This window comes from Dermacentor albipictus, chromosome 1, assembly GCF_038994185.2.
Source record: "Dermacentor albipictus isolate Rhodes 1998 colony chromosome 1, USDA_Dalb.pri_finalv2, whole genome shotgun sequence".
In the NCBI taxonomy this organism is placed as follows: Eukaryota; Metazoa; Arthropoda; class Arachnida; order Ixodida; family Ixodidae; genus Dermacentor; species Dermacentor albipictus.
Window position 1 is genome coordinate 448,865,038 of NC_091821.1, and position 21,317 is coordinate 448,886,354.

The window sequence follows — 21,317 nt, forward strand, 5'->3', positions numbered from 1 at the left end:
AACTACAGCTTCACTCCTAACATATTACAAGCACCCTGTGCAGACTAAGCGCAACGAGGCAGTCAATGACGCCAGCGTATTGCACTGACGTGGCCTTGCTGAGAAAATAGCAAAGGCCGAGAGCGTAGAATGAGCTCTTAGCGCTTAAGGGAACATTTATTTCTAGTGTTCATCTCTCTTTGTTGTTCTCTCCAACCGAATAAAGAAAGAACTCCCTCTATGCTGCGCTCGAAAAAGAAAAGGCTTTGGATACCACCTGTGGAAGGCAGCCGTCGTAAGCCATAAAGTTTAACTTTCAGGTTTTTAGCGCAAAAATGTAAAGTTGTAAAGAATGCGCCGCAAAAAAAAGAATACTAACAGCAGTGGAGTTAGGCTGATGAGATAGACGCAATATACAGGGATAAGCTTGCCGACAAGGTTACACAAATACGACATCGGGACAACCAGCGTTCATTGTTCGTGTTATTGGTCACTTTCTTGTGAGAAGGTGAACACTACTTAAAGAGGGTTTGTTGACTTTGGCTCGTCATGGTGAGTGTCCCAGTGTGAAATTTTCGCACTGGATCGTAATAGAATGTCTCCTTACTTTTACGTATATCTCAGAATGTGTGATAGGGCGTTTTAAAAAAGCAGTGCCTAACTGCTGCATGGAACATGGAGGTACAAATGCGATGTTAGACGTACTTGGTGCATGAGGTTTGGCGCAGGACCACACGACAACACCGATACAGTATCCTTTTTCTATAGTGTCAAAGCAATCGCTCTGCCGTAAATAATTGAGCAATACAGCTTTGAAACTACCTTAGCGGATCGTTTTGAGGAATTGTGTGCCATTATTATGAGTCAGCTTGATACAGTGCCGACGACTAATGGTGTCCTCTGCTATAGATGCCTTGCTGATGACAGAGAATACGGGGGAGTGTATCTATTTCACACTATCATAGCGGGCAACGCTATCGAATTCTACAGCAATAAGAAACGGACCGCAGACATCGCAATAACGCTATATAGGAGATATAAATTGAAGCCAGTAGAACACTACGCTCGAACGCATATATTAGGTGTTCTAATGTGTCGTCGATGAGGTAGACCTGCAGCGCCATACGTTTACTTCACACTGCGGCTCGTCGTATCTTGCTAGAAGTCCGACCCCTCAGATCGTATAACTTCATAGATTACCATGTGTGCAGCAGGCTTTCCCATTCACGTGCTGCAAGAGTGCAACATGCTGCCGAACTTTTTTCTGGATGCGCAACAGAACGAAATGTAAGCAGAAAAAGCCAGAACGGTGAAACACGCAATGATTTAGATTTCACACTTAGTGCAGAAATCAGTGTAGTGCAGGATGTAGAAGTGTTAGGTGAAGGGCGTGCGTCACAGATAAATGAGGTCATGCGTTGCTGTGAATTTGATGAGAGAAATAGCGAAGTTATTCAAGTAAATATTAACCTATATATGGCCCGGCGAAAAGCGGATGAATCTGGGCTAGTACCTGCAACAAATATAGGCTATGCAAATGAGCATTGGAGATAGCCTATAAATAATAAAATAAACCATACTAACAATAATTTTTAAGACTGGAACCGAAGAATAGAAGGTAAGGCACTAAGACAGTAAAGAAGTAACCTTTTCTCAGTAAGAAGTGATTTAATAAAAAAGCTACCGAATGTGAAATTTTACAGCTTCAGCGATTACACTGATTTTGCTGAATTGTCAAAGCTGACGACCGCAATGAAAATAATGGTCATTCGAACCTTAACGTCGAAAACATTCAGGAAGCAGTATGAAACGAGGGACAGTATGCGCTCCGTAACAAGGAAACTGAAATGGTAGGGCAGAAGATGCATGCAATGAAGGATAAGTACGGCAATGTTAAAGTAAATATGCACAGATTCACCGCAAGTTTCTTCCATCGGTTGCTGCTTACTGCTGGCGGATCTTCGTCGGTACCATGGATGACGAGGCGCTTCTTGGTACAATGAATATATTTAAAATATTCACATTTTACGCACAGAAGGGTAGAATATGCTTTATAGGGGCCAAGCTTGCTTCAGCGAGATTCCCTGGCACCAACCTTTCTTTATTCTTTATTCAATGATCATTCCGCATCGCCCGAAGGCGCTACAGCGAGGGGTTGCAATGTCGAAAAAAACAGACATCTTCATTGAAACAGCGCACTTGCCGACTTGATAGGCGATTCCGATCGCTAATGAAAAGATCAAAAACTTAATTAGCATACATATTAGCTCTTGTACGGTATTCTAATATCTTGAAACGATCACCAGTACGTGCAGAGACATAATGAGGCCTGTGTTAAGTATATTTGCTTTCGAATGCCGGTTTTATCATGCAATATTTTATAACAACGTTTCAGACGCATTTTCTTTTACGAGAGGAAAGAATTTTCCATCCTATTTCATTTTTCATGTTGGTACCGCTATCAATTTTCGAGTACAGGCGTAAGACAAAATTTGCTGCTCTGTTCTTTTCGCGCACTCGCCTCCGCGTCCCCTCCACCTCCGTCAAACCAATGCTCTACTCGACAAACAAGCTTGACGGTTCCCATGGGTCAATCTGGTCGGGCCAGCCATTCCGAGGACATTGACCTTTCGAGGCACATTCCCCACTCTCCTCTATTGAATTGTGGGCCCAAACTAAGCAGGTATGCAGCGAACCTTACAGTTAAAAACTTTGGATTTCAACTGCGTTGTGCTGCTATAATTACAGACGTGGGCTGCATCAGAGCCAACTTATCATGCAGATCTCTCTGTAGTTCTTCAGGCAATTGAAATGCAACAGAAACAAGATTACCAGCAAAACTAGATGATTGAGACACTTGTATTGGCCTTAAGTTTCAAAGCCGTCATACCGATGTTGCGCAGACTGAACCCTTTGGTGGTTTGCCGGGTAATCCCGAAACTTGGATCGTATTGTTCGAGTACGCGAACCGACCATTGCAACAGATGAAGAACGCGAGAAGCATTTGCTTCACTTTCAAAGCGGCATTACAAGAAAATGGTGCGGGCTCCTTTTCATGGGACATCAATGTCATGCATGGAGCGCATGGAAGGAGAGCTTCAATTCATCGTTCCGTACGTGGCAGCCAATTTGAGTGACTGGCTCAAGCCATATTTTATGTCGGCTTGTATGAAGCAGTGCTCGAGTATTAATGCAGGGGCATTCTATGGCGAGTACGCCAGTGAAATCTGCTAATGCGCTTGCATTCTTTGGCGACATCTCCAGCAAAATCTGTCCATCACGCGAAAAGTGTAATGCCTCATATTAGCAAAAGATATGTAGTTTGTGAAGTTGAAACGTTTAATCGCCATAATAGTGCAAATGTAAATGAGTGGTATCTTTATAAGCGATAAGGGACAATATGAGCAAAAAAGAAATTGATCAGAGATCGAGATAGCCATATAACGAGATTTATACAAACATATAGGGGTGCATAGTGCTGCATAGAAAATGCATGGGCAAGCCTGTAATAGGGGTGCACCAATTTGAAACTTGGGGGTGGGGCACCTGAAATTTGGGGGCTGCCATACTGGAATTAGGGGGGGGGGGTGCAACATAAACTTGGGGTGGGCGAATTTCAAATTTCGGGGTGGGCCAACTTAATTTGCGGGTGAGCCAACTTGAAATTTTGCGGTCGGCCATACCTGAATTTCGGGGTGATCCAACTGAAATTTGGGGGCGTGCCAATTTAAAATTTGGGCGCAGGCCAGCTTAAACTTGGGGTGGAGTCAACTTAAAATGGCGAGATGGGCCAACTTGAAATTTGTGGGAGGGTCAATTCGAAATGTAGGGGTGGCTCAACGGGGTGGCGCAACGGAAATGGCATCAACACAGCGCACACAAAGCTATCAGGCCTCGGTGCACATCTGTACTCATCGCCGATCGCTTTCAAGGTATGGTGCATGCGGCCGCGCTCAGTCGCGCCATAGTCAGCCTCCACGTGAGTAGAACGCTGCTCCCCCCCCCCCCCCGCAGTGCCTTGAGCGCGGTGGAAGACGGCGCGCTTGCTCCTCGCCCTCCTCCATTGCGTGCGCGATTTGAAGCCAGAATCCTCAGCTGAACCTCGCACGCTTTCGTTCGCACCTACGGCATACGGCACGCTGCCACGGTGTTATCACACTTGAACTCTATACGGCACATCACGGCGATGCCGATGCCGAGGGAGGAAATGCGCTTGGTGTGTCCATATGATTCCTATCTCTATAAAATTACGTGGAACATCAGTTACCTTTTACTGCAAGTTTGACAGCGCATACTTCGAAACCATGCCATCCCGAGAACTCGTTCTAAGTTGATATGCCTTGCATACTCAGTAGCTACACTTCTTAGGCTATAGCGTGCGTTGTAATGTAATTAGAAGTTGATCAAAAGAAATTGATCAGTGTAATTATGGTAAATATTCAATTAAGCATTTGATATCTCGTAGAGGCAATTTTCGCTTCATCGAGTAATTTCGAAAAACGTAAAGATCGTGTTATGTGCTCAGGGCAATTTCATGAATTTGGTGCAGTTAAAGAAGAAAGCGCCCTTATAGAGGGGTAAAGGAGTGGTCCCAAGGTAAATGCTTCTGCAGATGACGAAACCGTTCATATTTTAAAATTGGCAGCTATGTTATCTCGAAAGTGTATACATTTGGGCTGGTTGGTTCCTGACCTGTGCATGAACAGCACATAGGAACAAGACGCGCAAGGGATGGCTTAAGCCCCGTTTTCGGCGCTCTGCCTGCGCCCTTTTTTTTCCGCTGTTTGTGCCCAATGTTTCGTATTGTTCCATCAGAATCAAAGCATAACCAACGTTTTCAATATGCTCTTTACAGAGAATGACAACTCGAACGAGAAGAACCTGCCTGACCATTCTGATAATCGTAATATCGCAGCTTCTATGTGCCCAACAGGGAAGTGCAAAACGCCACAAACCTAAACACGGCGCCCCTCTGGACCACAGAGGAAAAGGCGCTGTCACTCCGCCGCCAGAAGGACTGCCTCCTTCAAGATATGCAATGATGACGCGGTCACTCCTTTGTGGTATGAGTACAGATATACTTTAACAGCTGAACTAGTTCCGTCACTCACAAATATGGTTATATTTGCCAATGAGGCAATTGTAGCGTATTAAATCTAGGCAGATGCTAGAGAAGGGTAACTGCGAACATTTTTCACTACGGCGACTGGAAAGAAAGCAACGGCGGATATAACTTGCCTACTATTGAGTGAGCGAGAAAATGTATTTATAATTATTCACGTAACTGGAAAATGCATGTTGAAATTGACTAACAACATTCTCCCCAGTCCAGAGAAAAGCCAGCTTAAGATAGAATAAAAATTAGAAAAACACAGTTGACTTGCGCTTCTCTCTTCGCGAGAAAATGCTTAATAACATAGCCTGAGACAAGTCAAGATATCGGGCGTACGCAATGCAATATGCGCAATGTTCTGTATTTGTGCCATTTATTTTTCGAAAAGCTGGGTATTCTAAAATTTTCCCTCTTCAAGGGAGCTCAGTGTCAGCCTCGGTAAAGAAGACTCATACACTTGTCAATTGAAAAACATTTTTTAACTAAATCCAATACAACTCTCTAGAAATAATAATAATAATAATAATAATAATAATAATAATAATAATAATAATAATAATAATAATAATAATAATAATTCAGTCACATAAGCTTGAGGGAGAGAGGTCATAAGGAACGCGTAAATTTAATGTAGTGAAAGACCGTGAACAGTTTAAGATGCAGCAAAAGGATAGAAAGTTGGGCGACTTGGTACGGTAACATGATCTTAAATTGTAGCGCGAATTGACGCAGACAGATAGCGCTCGTCCTGTCTGCTTCTAGGCTCTGTCTGTGTCACTTCGCGCTACAATTCAAGATCATGTTAAGTTGCGGCAGTCTTATGCATTTCACATAAGGCTAAGACGGAGCGAAGTCTAATTTGACATGCTGTACCTGTCGACCATAAGTTAACTCACATTTTATCAATCCATTAGTGAACATGCCCATCGGGGCACTGAAAAATAAGACGTTTTGATGCGACAGCAGTGCGACACCTTACTACTGATATTTAGTGCGACGCTTAACCAGTACCACTTAACCGCTGCATCGACGACGACTGTTTATGTAGGCACCCCTTGATACTGCCGGAAGGCAGCACGTGCACATGCACGTGCTATCTATCTATCTATCTATCTATCTATCTATCTATCTATCTATCTATCTATCTATCTATCTATCTATCTATCTATCTATCTATCTATCTATCTATCTATCTATCTATCTATCTATCTATCTATCTATCTATCTATCTATCTATCTGTCTGTCTGTCTGTCTGTCTGTCTGTCTGTCTGTCTGTCTGTCTGTCTGTCTGTCTGTCTGTCTGTCTGTCTATCTATCTATCTATCTATCTATCTATCTATCTATCTATCTATCTATCTATCTATCTATCTATCTATCTATCTATCTATCTATCTATCTATCTATCTATCTGTCTGTCTGTCTGTCTGTCTGTCTGTCTGTCTGTCTGTCTGTCTGTCTGTCTGTCTGTCTGTCTATCTATCTATCTATCTATCTATCTATCTATCTATCTATCTATCTATCTATCTATCTATCTATCTATCTATCTATCTATCTATCTATCTATCTACATGCGACGCGTATGTGCGCTATACACAGACATGCTTTCCCAAGCAACCGCTCAACCAATGTAAAACAATTTTGGTTTGTGGGAGAAAAGCTGCATTCTACTGACAGTAAAGAAGGCAGAAATTTGAGGATATCAAACCTTCGAAAAAGGTTGCCCATAGTGGGCAAGCTAAAATAAAGAAAATGGCACTAAAGGACGTCATTTTGAAACCCGTAAGTCTGCGCCGAAGAGAAATGTGACGGTTCGCTAAACGGCATTCTTAAAAGGTCTAAAACACGTAAATATGATAGTTATGTTTGTAGTTTAAACGAAATTGTCGCAATGCTTACGAGGACGTTTTGAAAATTATACTTACAAATTCGTGGTATGTTTCAGAGCAGCATATAATGTATGAATTTTGTGGGCTTTATATGTCTCAGCCAATGTAGTTTACAGAATTGTGATATCAGTTTATGTGGCTGAGATATAATCGCAAGCTTTAATAGTTTGGTTGCTTTAATTTTGCGATTAACATTGACAGCAGCAGTAGCTGCTACTGCTGCTGAACAACAAGCTGTTGACCTGGTTATTTGTTTCTATGGCCAATTTTTCAAGATACGGACAGGCTTGCGACAGAGGGCGCAACACGTGTGAAGTTGTGACGCAGCGGAAAGCACGAAGGCACACCGCAGCATTAGCGGAACGTCACCCGAGATGGCATTTACAGGAACGTTACCCAAGATGGCATTTAAGGAAAGCCACAAATAGTTGTTGGATGGTTGCCTATTGTTGGGACGGTTGCCAACAGTTCCTGCTCTCACACTGCAGTGGTTAACCACCTACGGCTTAACCACCTACGCGGCTTAACCACCTACGTCTTGATCTAACACTAAAATTTTTCACAGGTTTCTTTTTAACGCAGACAGCTCACTAAACTTTGTTTCAGAGTTGTGCCGCCGGGTATGGATATCCTACGGCAAGCCATGCGTCGACAAGGTAAGCACTAAAGTGTTTCATTTCCGTTAAGAGTGTGTACCTCTATAGACCATTTTGCTGCTTACAAACAGAGACTCTGAAAGCGTTCTGGCTGTGTCAACAGTAATAGCCCACTGAATGTACCGCGCAGGCGGTACAATGGTGAGCCGTCGTAGTGCACCAGAACGGAAGGCAGACAACATTTAATCTGCAGCTAGTCGCGATTTAAATAAATCAGTTTCGTTGTAAGCTAGAGGAAAATATGAATATTTTCACGTGAGTCATATCACACACTGACTTTATTCGAAAACGCGAAAAAAAAGAACTGGTGCTCGTATATTGAAAAAATTTGAAAAGGAATTTTTCCTCTCGCATAGTGGACTCTTCGGACATGTAACTGGAACCTTCTTGGAGCGCAGGTTCACTGCTGCAGCGATGGTCTTAAAACTGCATGTGTTGTTGACGCGGACCTGCAGATTATATGCCTTTGCCGTGTGTAATTGGCAGCATTCGGTAGGCATGTTACTCCAAGTGGTTCACGTGTGTGCTTAGGTTCCCATTTGCTTTACGTTAGATTGTGGCAGTAATACTGTCACAGAGAAAACTGTGGTGAGCATGTAGTGCGTTAAAACATTTCCGCAGGCACAGCCAGTTCCGGCTTATCCGAAATACAGGCTACTGACCTGCACTTAACGGCAGTTAACCCAAAGAAATAAGAGTTTTGATCACCTTCCCACACTCTTGTGTGATGGCCACCGCACTGTAACTTCTTATGTATTTCTTGCGCAACATGGCCTTTTTACAATTTTATCTACCCAACCGCTTTCTGAATTTGCAGAATATACCGACAGAACGGCTTCCAGCATTGTTCGAAATTGGTCGATCTCGTGATTTATAACAATTGTTGCCGGCTAGAGTTCCGCCGACTCTCCAGTCCATCTCAACGCCTGTCTGCGAGAAATGTTCTTGAGGTGGCTGGGAGCGTTCAAAGACATGCAATGTGCAGCATTTTTTGACAGCGATGTAACGAGCAAATTGCAAGGGATGATGGAACAACACCATCGACATAATTATAAAAGCGGTAAAGGTGGCACGACAGACCCGATCCCAACTGCACTCTGTTATCCGTGGGCAATCGGAAATCATCGCTCGTGAGCGTTCTAGCCCGACGCCCATTCACATCGAAACTTCAAGGATGTGATATCACCAGAAATCTAAGCGCGAACCATTCTGAAATTTCGCCAATGCGTAGTTGCATCTGTATGTTCGCATGCCATTGCAACAATGGCCTTAATAAGACTTCAAGACGGGCACTTGTGACACCTTCATGCTTACCAACCGGCTACGGAGTGACTGCATGTCGAACTTCCATGTAATTACGCGTAGCAGGTCTCACGACCAGTTATTTCCTGTTCGCGTTTCAATTTATGCGGATGGTACATATGACTACAAGCCCGTGGCTCCCATCACAACAGCTCGCCTGCTTTCGTGCGACTAGACTTTCCTGCATTCAGCAATTTGCCTACCATCGCAACCCATCCTGCATCTTTGTCGTCGAGCTTTGTGTCTGCAGCTCGACAAACTCTACCGCAGGGTGATTCTGTCCACCCCGAATTTTTCTCAGTAATCATGACATTTAAAAAAAGTATGAAAGATCCAACCGGTCTAACAAGAACAGACATAGCTACAAGTATTCGCTCGCTTGCGCTTAAACCTACATTGGTACAGTGCAGCTGAAACTTTTTTTTTCAAAACTCTCCTCCCTAGCTTAGACGAGAGCATTGAACAAGCACGCGAATCACATCGCCGTACCAAAACTGAAGAAAGATGACACTCACGGAGTGCTACAAAGGGATGGCTAAAAATATTGTCCCCCTGTACCCTTTCTAGAGCAAGCCTCACAAATTCTGGTCGTCATCTCGCCACCGTGCAGAAACTGCACCGGATGAGCGCCGCGCCCATTTCTGCTTCGTATCCGCATCCCGCCAGTTCATTGCCGCGTAGGCGGGCAAGCAGCCCCTATTGTGGCACTTTCGACCACCTTTAAGAGTGCACTGACAGCCGGTTCAGTACGTCTAACCTATACTTGAATGCTGGATAAGATATTCTTGTACACGACTCCATGGGGCACACGGAACAACTACGACGGCATGCTTTACCACACAAGCATCCGCAGGTCACTGCGTGCTTTCCCTCCATTGTGCAGGGCGGGGCATGGGAAGGTGCTAAAATGAAAAGAGCGCGAACGGGTCAAGGACGCAAGTAAAGACTGACAACAAGCCGCATCAGGCTTGTGACACTGCCACCGCCACTGCACGCGATCCTATATATACGTGAAATGGGTCCTCGGAACACAACCGTTCGGTTAAACACTGCAATGTCTTCGCGCTCGTGAAGGGACTGTTAGAGATCAAAGCGAGCTTCAGTTCCCTCGCACCATACCGGGTACTTCTCAATACGCAAAGTCTGATTTTAAGGTATTACAGATACTGCGATCATCTATGGAATCGAACAGCTGACTATTTCACCAAGACGCACTATCCCCCCCTTCCCCCCCCCCCCCATCAAACACTTCGATGACCGCAGGTAGTCGCGATGACGCGAGTATACCCGCTCGTTGAGGGAGGGCTTTTTTATGTTTCTCTGTTCGCACAAGAGACGGAAGCCTACCCCCACCCCATGATAGGCTTCCAATCCCGCCTGTCAACGCAGGACGTAATGTTGCAACTGAAGAACCAGATCCTTGACGACAAGACAAGAAACACTAGACCCATCCTAGGACTAGATCTGGACAAAGCTTTCGACAACGTCGATCACGAGTCGATCCTGAAACGAGTGTCTAATCTGAACATGGGGGAAAAGGCCTAGAAGTACGTGAGGAACTTTCTGAACGATCGCAAAGCCACCCTAATGGTTGGAGACCTCGAGTCCGGAGAACGAACCCAGAGAAGTGCAGGTACCCCCCAGTGCTCAGTTATATCTCCGCTCCTTTTCAACTTAGTCATGCTGGTTCTCCCCAGCAAACTACGGGAAATCGAAGGAATACACCACGCTATATACGCAGACAATCTAACGATTTGGGCGCACCGCGGCAGTGACGGCCAAATTGAGAACGCACTACAAACGGCCATTCACAAAGTCGAAGAGTACCTCCAAAGAACGGGCCTGAAATGCTCCCCGAGCAAGTCCGAACTACTCCTTTACGGGCCCACGCGCAGAGGCATGCCACCAAGGAGCTACACGGGACCCCAGGAGTACGAGGATATCGGCCTGTACACCCAAGACGGAAACGCAATCCCCAAAGTAAACAAGATCAAAATTCTCGGAATGATCATTGAGGCCAACGGAGCTAGCGGCGAAACCATGAGGAAGATCAAAGGCAAAATCACCAGCGCCACGAGACTCATAAAGAGAATAACCAATAGACACGCGGGCATGAAGGAAGAAAACGTCATTCGACTAATCCACTCCTTCATTGTCAGCCACATCGCCTACGTAGCCGCCTACCACAACTGGTACGTCGCGGAAAAGAACAAGATCAACGTGCTCATAAGGAAAAGTACAAGATAGCTCCGGGCCTCCCGGAACCGACGAGCTCAGCTGGGGATATACAACACCCTGGAAGAAATAACTAAAGCACACCGCATCTCGCGGCTCGAACGCCTGTCGACCAAAATGACGGGAAGGTACATTATGAACACGCTCGGCATAACGTACCGCAAACAGCACGGCCAGAAAATGCAAATCCCCAAGGAAATCAGAGACACCTTTACAGTGGCAAACATCCCAAGAAAGGTGCATCCCGATTACAACCGAGGTAGAAGAAAGGCAAGAGCGGAGGCTCTTCTCCGTTCATTCGGCAGAGAGAGAAACGCGCGCTTTGTCGACGCAGCCGAATATCCTAACGGCCAAAAGTACACCGCCATAGTACAAACTCCAAAATCAGAACCACATGCAGTGTATACACCAAACACTCGGAAATAGCGGAGGAAGTAGCGATCGCGCTGGTCCTAACAGAACAGGAATGCGAAGTCGTACTAAGCGACTCGCAAGCGGCAGTGAAGAATTACGCCAAAGGTAGAATTTCCAAGGATGCCCTGTCCATTTTGGCCAAAGCGGGCAGATTCGATACCGTGAACTCGAGAATCATATGGTTGCCCACGCACGTCACCATGGAAGACGACGCGCTCCCGAACCTAAACGAGACGGCGCACCAGACGGCGCGAGACATGACCAGCCGCGCCGAACAGTGCAACGCCTCTCGCACGATCACGAACACTCCTCGCCCAGAACGGGACAGGCTCACCAGATACAACGACATAACCAGTGCATATCTAAACGCCAGAAGGATATATCCACCGCCGAGTCCCATATTAAACAGGAGGCAGGCCGTCGCCTGGAGACAACTCCAGACGAACACCTGCCCTAATCCATTCCGTCTGAAACGTATCTTCCCAGATAAGCATCAGGACGACACGTGCGAATTGTGCCAGGAAGGACCAGCAAGCCTCAAACGCATGCTTTGGGCGTGCAGTGTAGTTATAGGAAGGATGGCAGTTGCTCCGGAGACCTTGTCGTTGAGGTGAGCCGCCGCTCTCAGTAGCTCAGACCTCGGAATCCAGACGTAGGCAGACCAGAAAGCCCGTGAGGCGGTGTTGAGGCAGGGCCTTGACGTTCCCCCTTGGGAGACTTGAGCCATGGTCGCGTTAAACCTTGCCGGACGTACAAGAAAGTTGTATCCATCCATCTGTTCGCGCGTGACACCGTGCTTGCGACTTTATTAAGTAAGCGAGGTTTTACTGCAATTGATGCGGCTGATAAAAATACAAGCGTCACTTCATGTAGTTTTTTAAAATAATTCTCTATCCCTATCAATGCTTCACCCTTACGGCGAAACGGCGACTCTTATATAATAAGTCGCCTTCTATTTTTGCCAGAGGGTGTCAAGGTTTATGCATCGCCCAAATATTTCTGACAAAATCTTTCAAGTTTGCATAATTTTTCTGCTAACCCATGTGATTTTAAAGAATTCTTACAGACAAGTAGGGAAAGGAATAAAGCTGGTGAAAAAGTGATATAATGCAGCACGAGTACATGCAACGGTGTCGGAAAAAGCATTCATATTAGTCTCCGCCCACTGTATAGTCTGTTCTGCGTTTTTCCCTTGTGCATACGGTATCCTTGTGAACTACAATCTATAAATTCCCTTTTCTTTCTCTCCTTTTGCATTCCATCATGCGCGCACGTTGCGTGCATGATGTTAAGGCATTAGTGTATGAAGTCGCGCAAGAAGATGCATATTTTTTTTTTTAAATCCAATATCACTGAAGTCCGGATATGGAAGGAAACCTAGGTTCAGTGTCAAGATGTCACTCTACTAAAGTTTTTCACAGCGGGACCTTGTGATCGCGCAGCGAGCATTAATCTTGTGGTCTGTTTTAAATGTCGAGCGTAGTACGCTTCTACTCCTGCAATACCCGTGAGAGTTTGGGTAAGTGAAAAACTGCACGCGTCAAGAAACCTGGCCGTATTGCTAGTTTATATGTTTGTTTTGTCATCCAGAAAATAAAGCCCCTCTGGAAATGCGATGATGTGGATCCGGTATTCGAGCAAGAACACGTAAGTTGCACCTGCCTTATTTCCAGTATTTCAGGTCGGCTCCATGCACCTGGGCCAGATTAGTCTAATGTTGTCCCACTAGACGGAAAAGAGCCGATCGCATCAACAGAACGATGGTCTGTTGTCGCGATATTGCTAACTCGCTCTCACGTTACCTGGTGTCGATGCTATTTTATAGGGAGAGCTAATAGTGAACAAGAAACGAAAACACAAGCCTTGCTTTGAGAGGCCTTCCCAATAAAGGCATGGCGGGACCACGCTTTGTGTGAAGGTGTTCGCGTTGTTTGATATATTTGAATACAAAGGAAACGAAATTTAACTTACCTTGTACATGTCAGTTATGAGTATATGAGAACATTGGACTCTACGAATTCGTGAAATAGCAACTGATTTTCTAGTGTGGCTAATGCTCCGCATATTTCATATTCCCATGGATGTCTTATTGTAGAAATACAAATTTTAGCTCCATCAGAAAAATCTCATATGATACATGACATACGTACAGTAATCTCGCATGATCACATGAGAGCACAAAAAGAATGTGTGTTCTAATTTACTGATCAGAGATTAATGGATACGAATAATATGCGCATATGAGATTTATTGATAGGGATGTATTTTCTGACAAAGCTTTTTGTAAAGAAAGTCCGCCCCGTTCCTTCTTCTTTGATCCAGTGGGTAAGATATTGCAGATATCCAGAAATGCCGCACAGTGAAAAATTGTTTCATCTCAATACCTTGGTCCATAAATGAAACCTAGACAACTCCCCTACCGAACTTTCAGGCACGCTTCAGATAGCCACATTACGCTGGTGCGTGATTGCCAAGAGAGTGGAAAAGCATCTTGTGCCGTGCCATCGCATTTCTGCACTGGTATGACCATCTGCGACAAGTGCCGTATAAAGCGGAAACTGAACGATTGCGTAAACTCGTGATTGGCGTTTCAGACCGAGGCGGCCAGTCGTTATTCGCTAGGTGGCACGGCTGAAGCTTGTTTGATGATGTTTCTGACACAGTTGGGACTATGATGCTAGTTCACTGCTCCTATGTCTGCATCTGATACCTGCTTCCTCGTTTCGAATGATTATTAGTGAAATTCAGGGGTTTTACCAGCCAAAATCACGATATCACAATCAAACACGCCGTGGTGGAAGACTTCGGGATAATGTTTACCGCTTGGGGTTTTCTAACCTGCACCACATGCACGGTCACGAGCGTTCTTGCATTTTGGTCCGCATCGTAGTGCGGGTACCGCGGTGGGATTCAAACCCGCGACCTTTCTGTAGCAGTCCTTCCTTGTGTAGAGTCGATGTCTTCTGATTTCGCTAAGATGATGCGTCTAATTTGGTGTCTAGTTCCCCACTGACATCACGTCGCCTAGCCTAGCGAATAAAAAAAAACTATGTATTATCAAAACAGGTGTTTATTTTTTAAAAAAGAATCTTAGTAGTCCTAATAATTATTTCTTTCGTCAGGGCATGCTCACTTGCCTAGATGTCACTTTTTTTCACAGTGGCTAGCGTTGTGTGAGAATATTACTGCTCGAAGTGCAGCAGTGAGTTCGCATCCATCTTCACGGCTCGTTCGTAAACTCGTTGCGTATCAATTACAGTTCACTTGCCACCAAATGGTCACGTTCGCTCGGATGCAATAATTTCACGTCTAGGACAACCAAAATTCCCTTGTGACCTGATCTTCCTCGTAATGTGTAGAGAGAATTTAGCTTTAAAAGTGCTCGCCCCTTGCGTGCTTTTCTAATTGGCGTCCCACTCGTTACAGAATGTTCTCTTACTGTCCTGAGCCACGCGCCCTACCTTACCGCTTTCTAGGCGCATAGTCTAATGCAAGTATGTAGTGTGTTGCGAGGTGCCCGGCTGTTTCATAGCCTTGCAATTCAGTCAGTTCCTTATGCATTACACTTCAATAATTTCGGCAGTGCTTACAATATCAGTTTATTTATTTTTGAGGCGGTGTTTTCAACGCACTTTTAAAATCGTGAACCTTGTGCAAGTGGTCTCCCAGAAAGAGCTTCCGTGCATTTGTATCACATTATGAGTCAGTAAGAAGTAGGAGGAGTTTCTACAGCGGCATGTCTTACATCTTTGGTATGTTCACATACTTGCAAACCAAAAAATAATAAAATTTCAATTTCCTCACGGATGCTAGCTCGGTAAGCTCAACTATAACTTCAGCTTTGCACGCCGATCCCCGAGTTGGAACTCCTCTAAAAAAATTCTACAAGTGGCTACGTTTGCACCTTACTATATGTGTAGTTTAATTATGTGTGGCTTCAATGTCTAAAACTTAGTCGACTCTCCACACTTTCACCGAGCACATTTACCTGCCTTTAATGGTTCCCGCAGGAGCCGGCCGCAAGGTTTGTGGCGCAGCCTGGGATGCGTCCTGAAAACCGATATACATCAGTGCTCTCCAATTCAGGCGTTTAGGCTATTCAACCCACTATATTGTCACGCGTATCAGCCAACATTTAAGAAAGCGGAGATGAGAGTCAACGAAGGGTCTACGCATTATTTCCGGCTCCTTTTTTTTAACACCCACGGAAACTTTAGTTATTGAAATGGGCATTTTTAAACGTTCTCGTTGTCTCAATTTTGAGGCGCTTCTTGTGCGCCCATTGTAGGCATGTCCCTTCATCCGGAACGATTAGCCTGCCCTCTGGCTCAGCCTCGCTCGATTTTTGGTCTTGGACATTTGAGGCGTGAACAAGAAAATATTTTATCACATATGGTACACAGTTTACATCAGTGTAGCATCTGAATTGGTTCGCATATGTTGGCCTTCGCGTGCAACATCTTTGAGTGGCGATTAACCAGGACATCTGCAGTACTAAGCGTGCATTCTAAAGAACGTTTGTTTTCATTTGACGCCCACCACGTTCGCTATTCATTGGCGTTTCTAATAAACTGCGAGGTAGAACCTACTATTATCAGCGTCTAAGGCTTACTGCAAGCACTGGTGTATATGTAAAAAAATTGACTTTGTAGATTTTGCGGATAGTTGACTGAGTTATGCAGCCACTGTCGCTCGAGAGACAAAGCGAGAGTAATGAATACACAAGCTAAATGCGTTACTTCGTAATTGTAAAATAATGTGATTGACGGCTCTCGTTTGATGTATTACGCGACGTACCTTAAATACCGGCTGTGTAAACACATGGCTACATGGAAAAAGAATTTGTGACCACAATATATATTTTTTTTATATTTTCGGAATTTCCGATCAACGTGTCAAGCGATATATCTCCTGGAGTCTTTTTACCCTGATTTTGCAGTAAGACTTTTTTTTCTTTGAATTTGCCACTATCGTGGTGTTCCGGCAGGAGTAGCAAGAAATTGTTAGCGTATTGGGCACTGAGAGCATTTGTAGTGCCGAAGAACAAGCCTCGCTCGGAAATAATGTGACGGTTCTATTCCTACGTTATGGGCAGGATCAGCCGGTCCTGAATGGTGGATGACACTAAAGGAATATCATTGATGGGAAGGACTACTTACCTCATAGCGGTTTGGCCTTTTAGTGGCAACGTCAGATCGAAAAGAAAAAAAAAAGCGATCGCTGTAGTTTCTTTGCCGTGGCCTCATTTGGCACAGCTGACCGTTCCTAGAAAAGCAATGTGGCGCACGAAAAAATTCCTTTTTCCTTTCTTTTTGCTGGTAGCAGCTTCAATGAAGTCGGAGTAGTAGTTTATTGACCTGCACGTTTTCCACATTTACTTCTGACGTGTATCTTTAACTGCTATGAATAAGTCGTGGGCTATCCTCACTGCGAAGAATCTGCATCGCTGGGCTACAGAGCTCAGTCGCTACACCAGACGAGTGGATCCTTACAAGTGTGACGCTTGCCCACCGTACAGCGATATATGAGAAGCTAGTTATCCATTTGCCTTTTGAGAAGATAAACAAATAACCTAATCTAAGCACCTTGCCGGAAACATCATAGGGGCTGTAGTTTACATATACAGATTTTTTTCTTTCTTTATTAAGCGTTTCTCTCTTGTCTTCTCTCTCTCTCTAATAGCGGAACTCGCCTTTCATGTTTGTAAACCTTGGTTTATTTTTTTTCAACATGCGCAGGCTTATGAAATAGGCCGTGCAGGTGTAAGTATAGTTTCATTATTCCAGGCATGCTGCATACTCCGCATATCAATGTCCAGTCTAAGGACAATGTGATTTGTTGCTTCATTCACTATGATTATGTCACCTGCCTTTGCTGTCACTGTAAACACAAAGCTGCGCAATAACAGAAAAGAACTCTGCGTTGCGCTTACACAAAGAAGTCAACACGCAATAAGTTTTAGATAATAAGCGTTCGCTCAGAAACTGTAAGCATTAGTTAACTGCGCTGAAAACCGTACTTCTCAAGGTCCGTCAAAGTCTGTCTGCTGATTCGAAAAGCAGCAAATGAGATCTGGCTAAATGGTTAACACATTTCGAAGCTGAAATTCACAAAGCACCCATGCAAGAGGACAAGACAAACGTGTGCTTCGCTTCATTTACTAAATGTCTTGCGAAGAATAGAATTAAGGAATTTCCAATAGAAATAATGAGAGGCGGAGATACGTATTTTAGTCTAGCCTTAATTGGGGTCGGCATTAGGTATTTAGGTTGACGCCACAATATTAACGATAGCTCTGTGAATCAAGCCGGTGCCATGGCGGAGCGCGTGCGATTTGATGAGCCGATTTCTCAAAACGCCACGATGAATGGTGGCTGGTGACAAGAAGGTAGTGAGAAATTTCTCCAAAAGCGCGATACTCACAGCACGGCATTAGGCTAAACTCGGCAGCTATGCTTAGCTACTTGGGATGAGCTGGTGGTAGAAGTGTATTACGAAATACCTAAGACAGCGAAAATGTATAACTTTAAGGTATTTCATACCTCTAGCGATGCTGCTTCGAAGTGTATAGCTATACATGACGAAACTCGATTTTTTAATCTGGGCGCTCCAGAGATTGCGCGAAGGAATATTTTAATGCGGGACCCACACGATGGAAGCGTATTCACATATGGGAGTATTATTTGTTAAAGGCAAGGTTGTTGCATCCTGTAGGGCACACATGCGAAAATGTCACTGCTCAATAGGTCGTGTGTATTGACCAAGCGATGGCTGCATCATTCAAATAATACGTGTTTTACAATATTGAAGATTTTCCGAAATAGAAATATAGTTGCATTTAGAGACCGCCGAAGTCGTGAGCTATTCGTCGCACAAAAAAATAAAAAATAACTTATATGAAGAAGCATTTGTTAAGGTCACTTTTTCGAGAAAGGTGATAAGAGTAATGATTTTAGGCTGTACGAAACCACTGCCTCTGCACGAAACCTGAACAGCAGTTATTTCTTATATACGTGACATAGATATTTTGTTATTCTTTTTCTCGTTTGAAGTTTCTATTGCGACTTCACTTCCTTTTTATTCCTGTTTCATTTCCTTTTTTTTCGCTGTTTTCTTTGGCTGTCGGTACATATTCTTGTTCGTTGTTGGATCTTTAAAAATATTGATTACAATTGTTGCTCCCTTGCATCTAGTGTACGTTGTGAAGTTCTTGGGTTCAATATCATCTTACAAAGGGAATTGTTGTTTCACTTTGTTGAGATGTTAGTACATTTCGATCTTTGTGTAAGCGATCCCTATTGCCACTCTTAGAATGTTTCACGAGGGCTTGGTAATGTATCTATAAACACACATACAAAAAGTAAATAAATAAATAAATAAATATTTTATGCACCTAATTTATGAGCGTAATGAGCCACCTCATGCAAAGCTTCAAGTTCCCCGCGCTCAATGGTGTCTCGATGCGAGCGCCCCAACCTCCCACGTAAACCTTCAGCGGGACACCTCTCGAACCGCACGCCACACAATATGCTTCCTTTCAAGTCAAAGTCGCCAGGTAAAGTATCGGCGCCGTTTTGCCGCTGCATGGTGCGTTAGCATGCTGAAACTTGCCGAATGGCTGGGAGTAACCGTTAACCACACACACACACACACACACACACACACACACACACACACACACACACACACACACACACACACACACACACACACACACACACACACACACACACACACGCGCACGCACGCACGCACGCACACACACACACACACACACACACACACACACACACACACACACACAAACACACGCGCGCGCGCGTGCTCGCAGGCACACACACACAAAATACGTTTCGCACATTCACATAGTGTCGAAATACGAAATTATGACCCTTTACGAAGCTGGGCGGTGTTACCAGGCGGATACGAAACTTTATAAAGAAAACCGCGCCAGATGCGTGTGTATATGCATGCATTGCTTCTTTGATTAATTAAGGCGGAGCCGTGCTACTTGTGAGTGCCAATACAATGACGTCCCAGCTAACGTTGGCCAAGCTTCTAAAATAAAGACGAGCTTGCGCAATATATGGCACTATGAGTCAGTCCTGCGATGCTCGCTCTTCAGTACTCATCCATTCATTCATTCAGTACAATTCTTGCGTACTAATGACTTGCATAATTAGAGAAAGATTAGTTATTTGCCGTCGGTTTCTGAGCCAGGCAATTATCGGAGTTAGCTCCTTCAAATCACTTTGGTGTCATGGTGTCGAGACGCGCGGGCACATAATGTCGAGATGCGCGGGCACTCGACGCTTTGCGTATTTCGCGCCGTACTAGTGAAGTAAGTACACGCGAGGAAGTACGAGTGAAGGAAAACGTACACCGTACATACCGCGCCGAAAACCACTGAATAGTATGTTTCCACGCGCAGCAACAGCTTTGAGATGAGAAGTTCAAAAAATCAATTATGGGGTTTTACGTACCGAAATCACTTTTTGATTATGAGACACGCCGTAGTGGAGACTCCGGAATTTCGAGCACCTGGGGTTCTTTAACGTGCACCTAAATCGAAGTACCATGGGTGTTTTAGCATTTCGCCTCCATCTAAATGCGGCCGCCGTGGCCAGGATTTGATCCCGCGACTTCGTCCTCAGTAGCCCAACACCATAGCCACTGAGCAACCACGGCGGGTTGACATGAGAAGTGAAGCCTTTAACTCAGAAAACCTTATTTAATAACCGTCTATATTAAGCCAGTTTCTTATTGCACAATAATGGTCCTTGTGACGGCGAAGACATGACCGAATCATGTCGTTTGGTCTCACACGCATATATAGTATCAGTATTTTTAACAGCTTGGCTGACGTTAGCTATATATAGAGCGCCCTGTATGCCGGTAAATACGAAGGTATTGCTGCAGTCAGCCTAAATGTGCCACCAAAAACTACACTATAACTCATATAGCAGATTTATCACGACCCCGTCCGTCAAATACAATATCATCATCAAGAGTAACAATATCATCATCAAGAGTAACACCGATAGCGATTATGTCGTAAAGTGGTGGCAAATTACCCCGAGTTGTCATGTCAGTCAAAGCCACATAGCGAAATAGAAGATAACGTTGTTAAGATTATCCACCGTGGCAGGGGGGAAAGCAAATTGCTGCCTGCTTTACGAATCGCAAAACCAAGCTACAAGCGATTCGCAAAGAGGACATAAAGTCAGGAATAAGTAGGAGAGCGGGAAAATGAAACAGTTGTACTTCTGAATGTGCAAAAACGCGTACTTTAACACAAAAGGCCCCGTAAAGGTTTTCCAAGGCATGCTAACGTCAGCGAAACCTTTCATCCAAGACTCACAAGATATGTCTGTTGTTGGTCACAGGAAGCAGTGCATCGTACTGTTTAGCGCAAGTGCTCCAGAGTCTGGACCTTCTTAAGACTAATATTTTGTTAGTATATAATGGGAATTTCGTACATGATTTCTGAAAATCTGTTGAACTTGTTCGCTTTTTGATTGAAATTGCTTACAGCGCTGTGTCTGAATGAGCTCCGAAGTGTGCGATTGATGCAGAGAGTTCTACACATTGAGAGTTTGAAAGTAATCGTGTTGTTTTTATCAATAGAGATGCTTGGCAAAAGTCGAAAACCAATACATTGAAGATTGTCAAAAGGTAGGTGCATATTTTACTGAACTGCCTATTCTTCCCGCGTGGAATCTTTTTTAATT

General features: G+C 44.4%; 1 protein-coding gene across 1 annotated transcript in view; it reads left to right on the plus strand.

Annotated features, from left to right (window-relative positions):
• The first annotated feature begins 343 nt into the window (after nucleotides 1–343).
• LOC139059288 (uncharacterized) overlaps nucleotides 344–21,317 on the plus strand; it is a 32,004-nt gene continuing 11,030 nt past the window's right edge. The window contains exons 1-6 of the mRNA XM_070537487.1: nucleotides 344–531; nucleotides 4,835–5,042; nucleotides 7,586–7,635; nucleotides 13,177–13,233; nucleotides 17,325–17,348; nucleotides 21,214–21,261. Of these exons, the coding sequence (XP_070393588.1) occupies nucleotides 529–531; nucleotides 4,835–5,042; nucleotides 7,586–7,635; nucleotides 13,177–13,233; nucleotides 17,325–17,348; nucleotides 21,214–21,261 (390 nt within the window). The 5' untranslated portion in view covers nucleotides 344–528. The remainder of the gene's footprint in view (nucleotides 532–4,834; nucleotides 5,043–7,585; nucleotides 7,636–13,176; nucleotides 13,234–17,324; nucleotides 17,349–21,213; nucleotides 21,262–21,317) is intronic.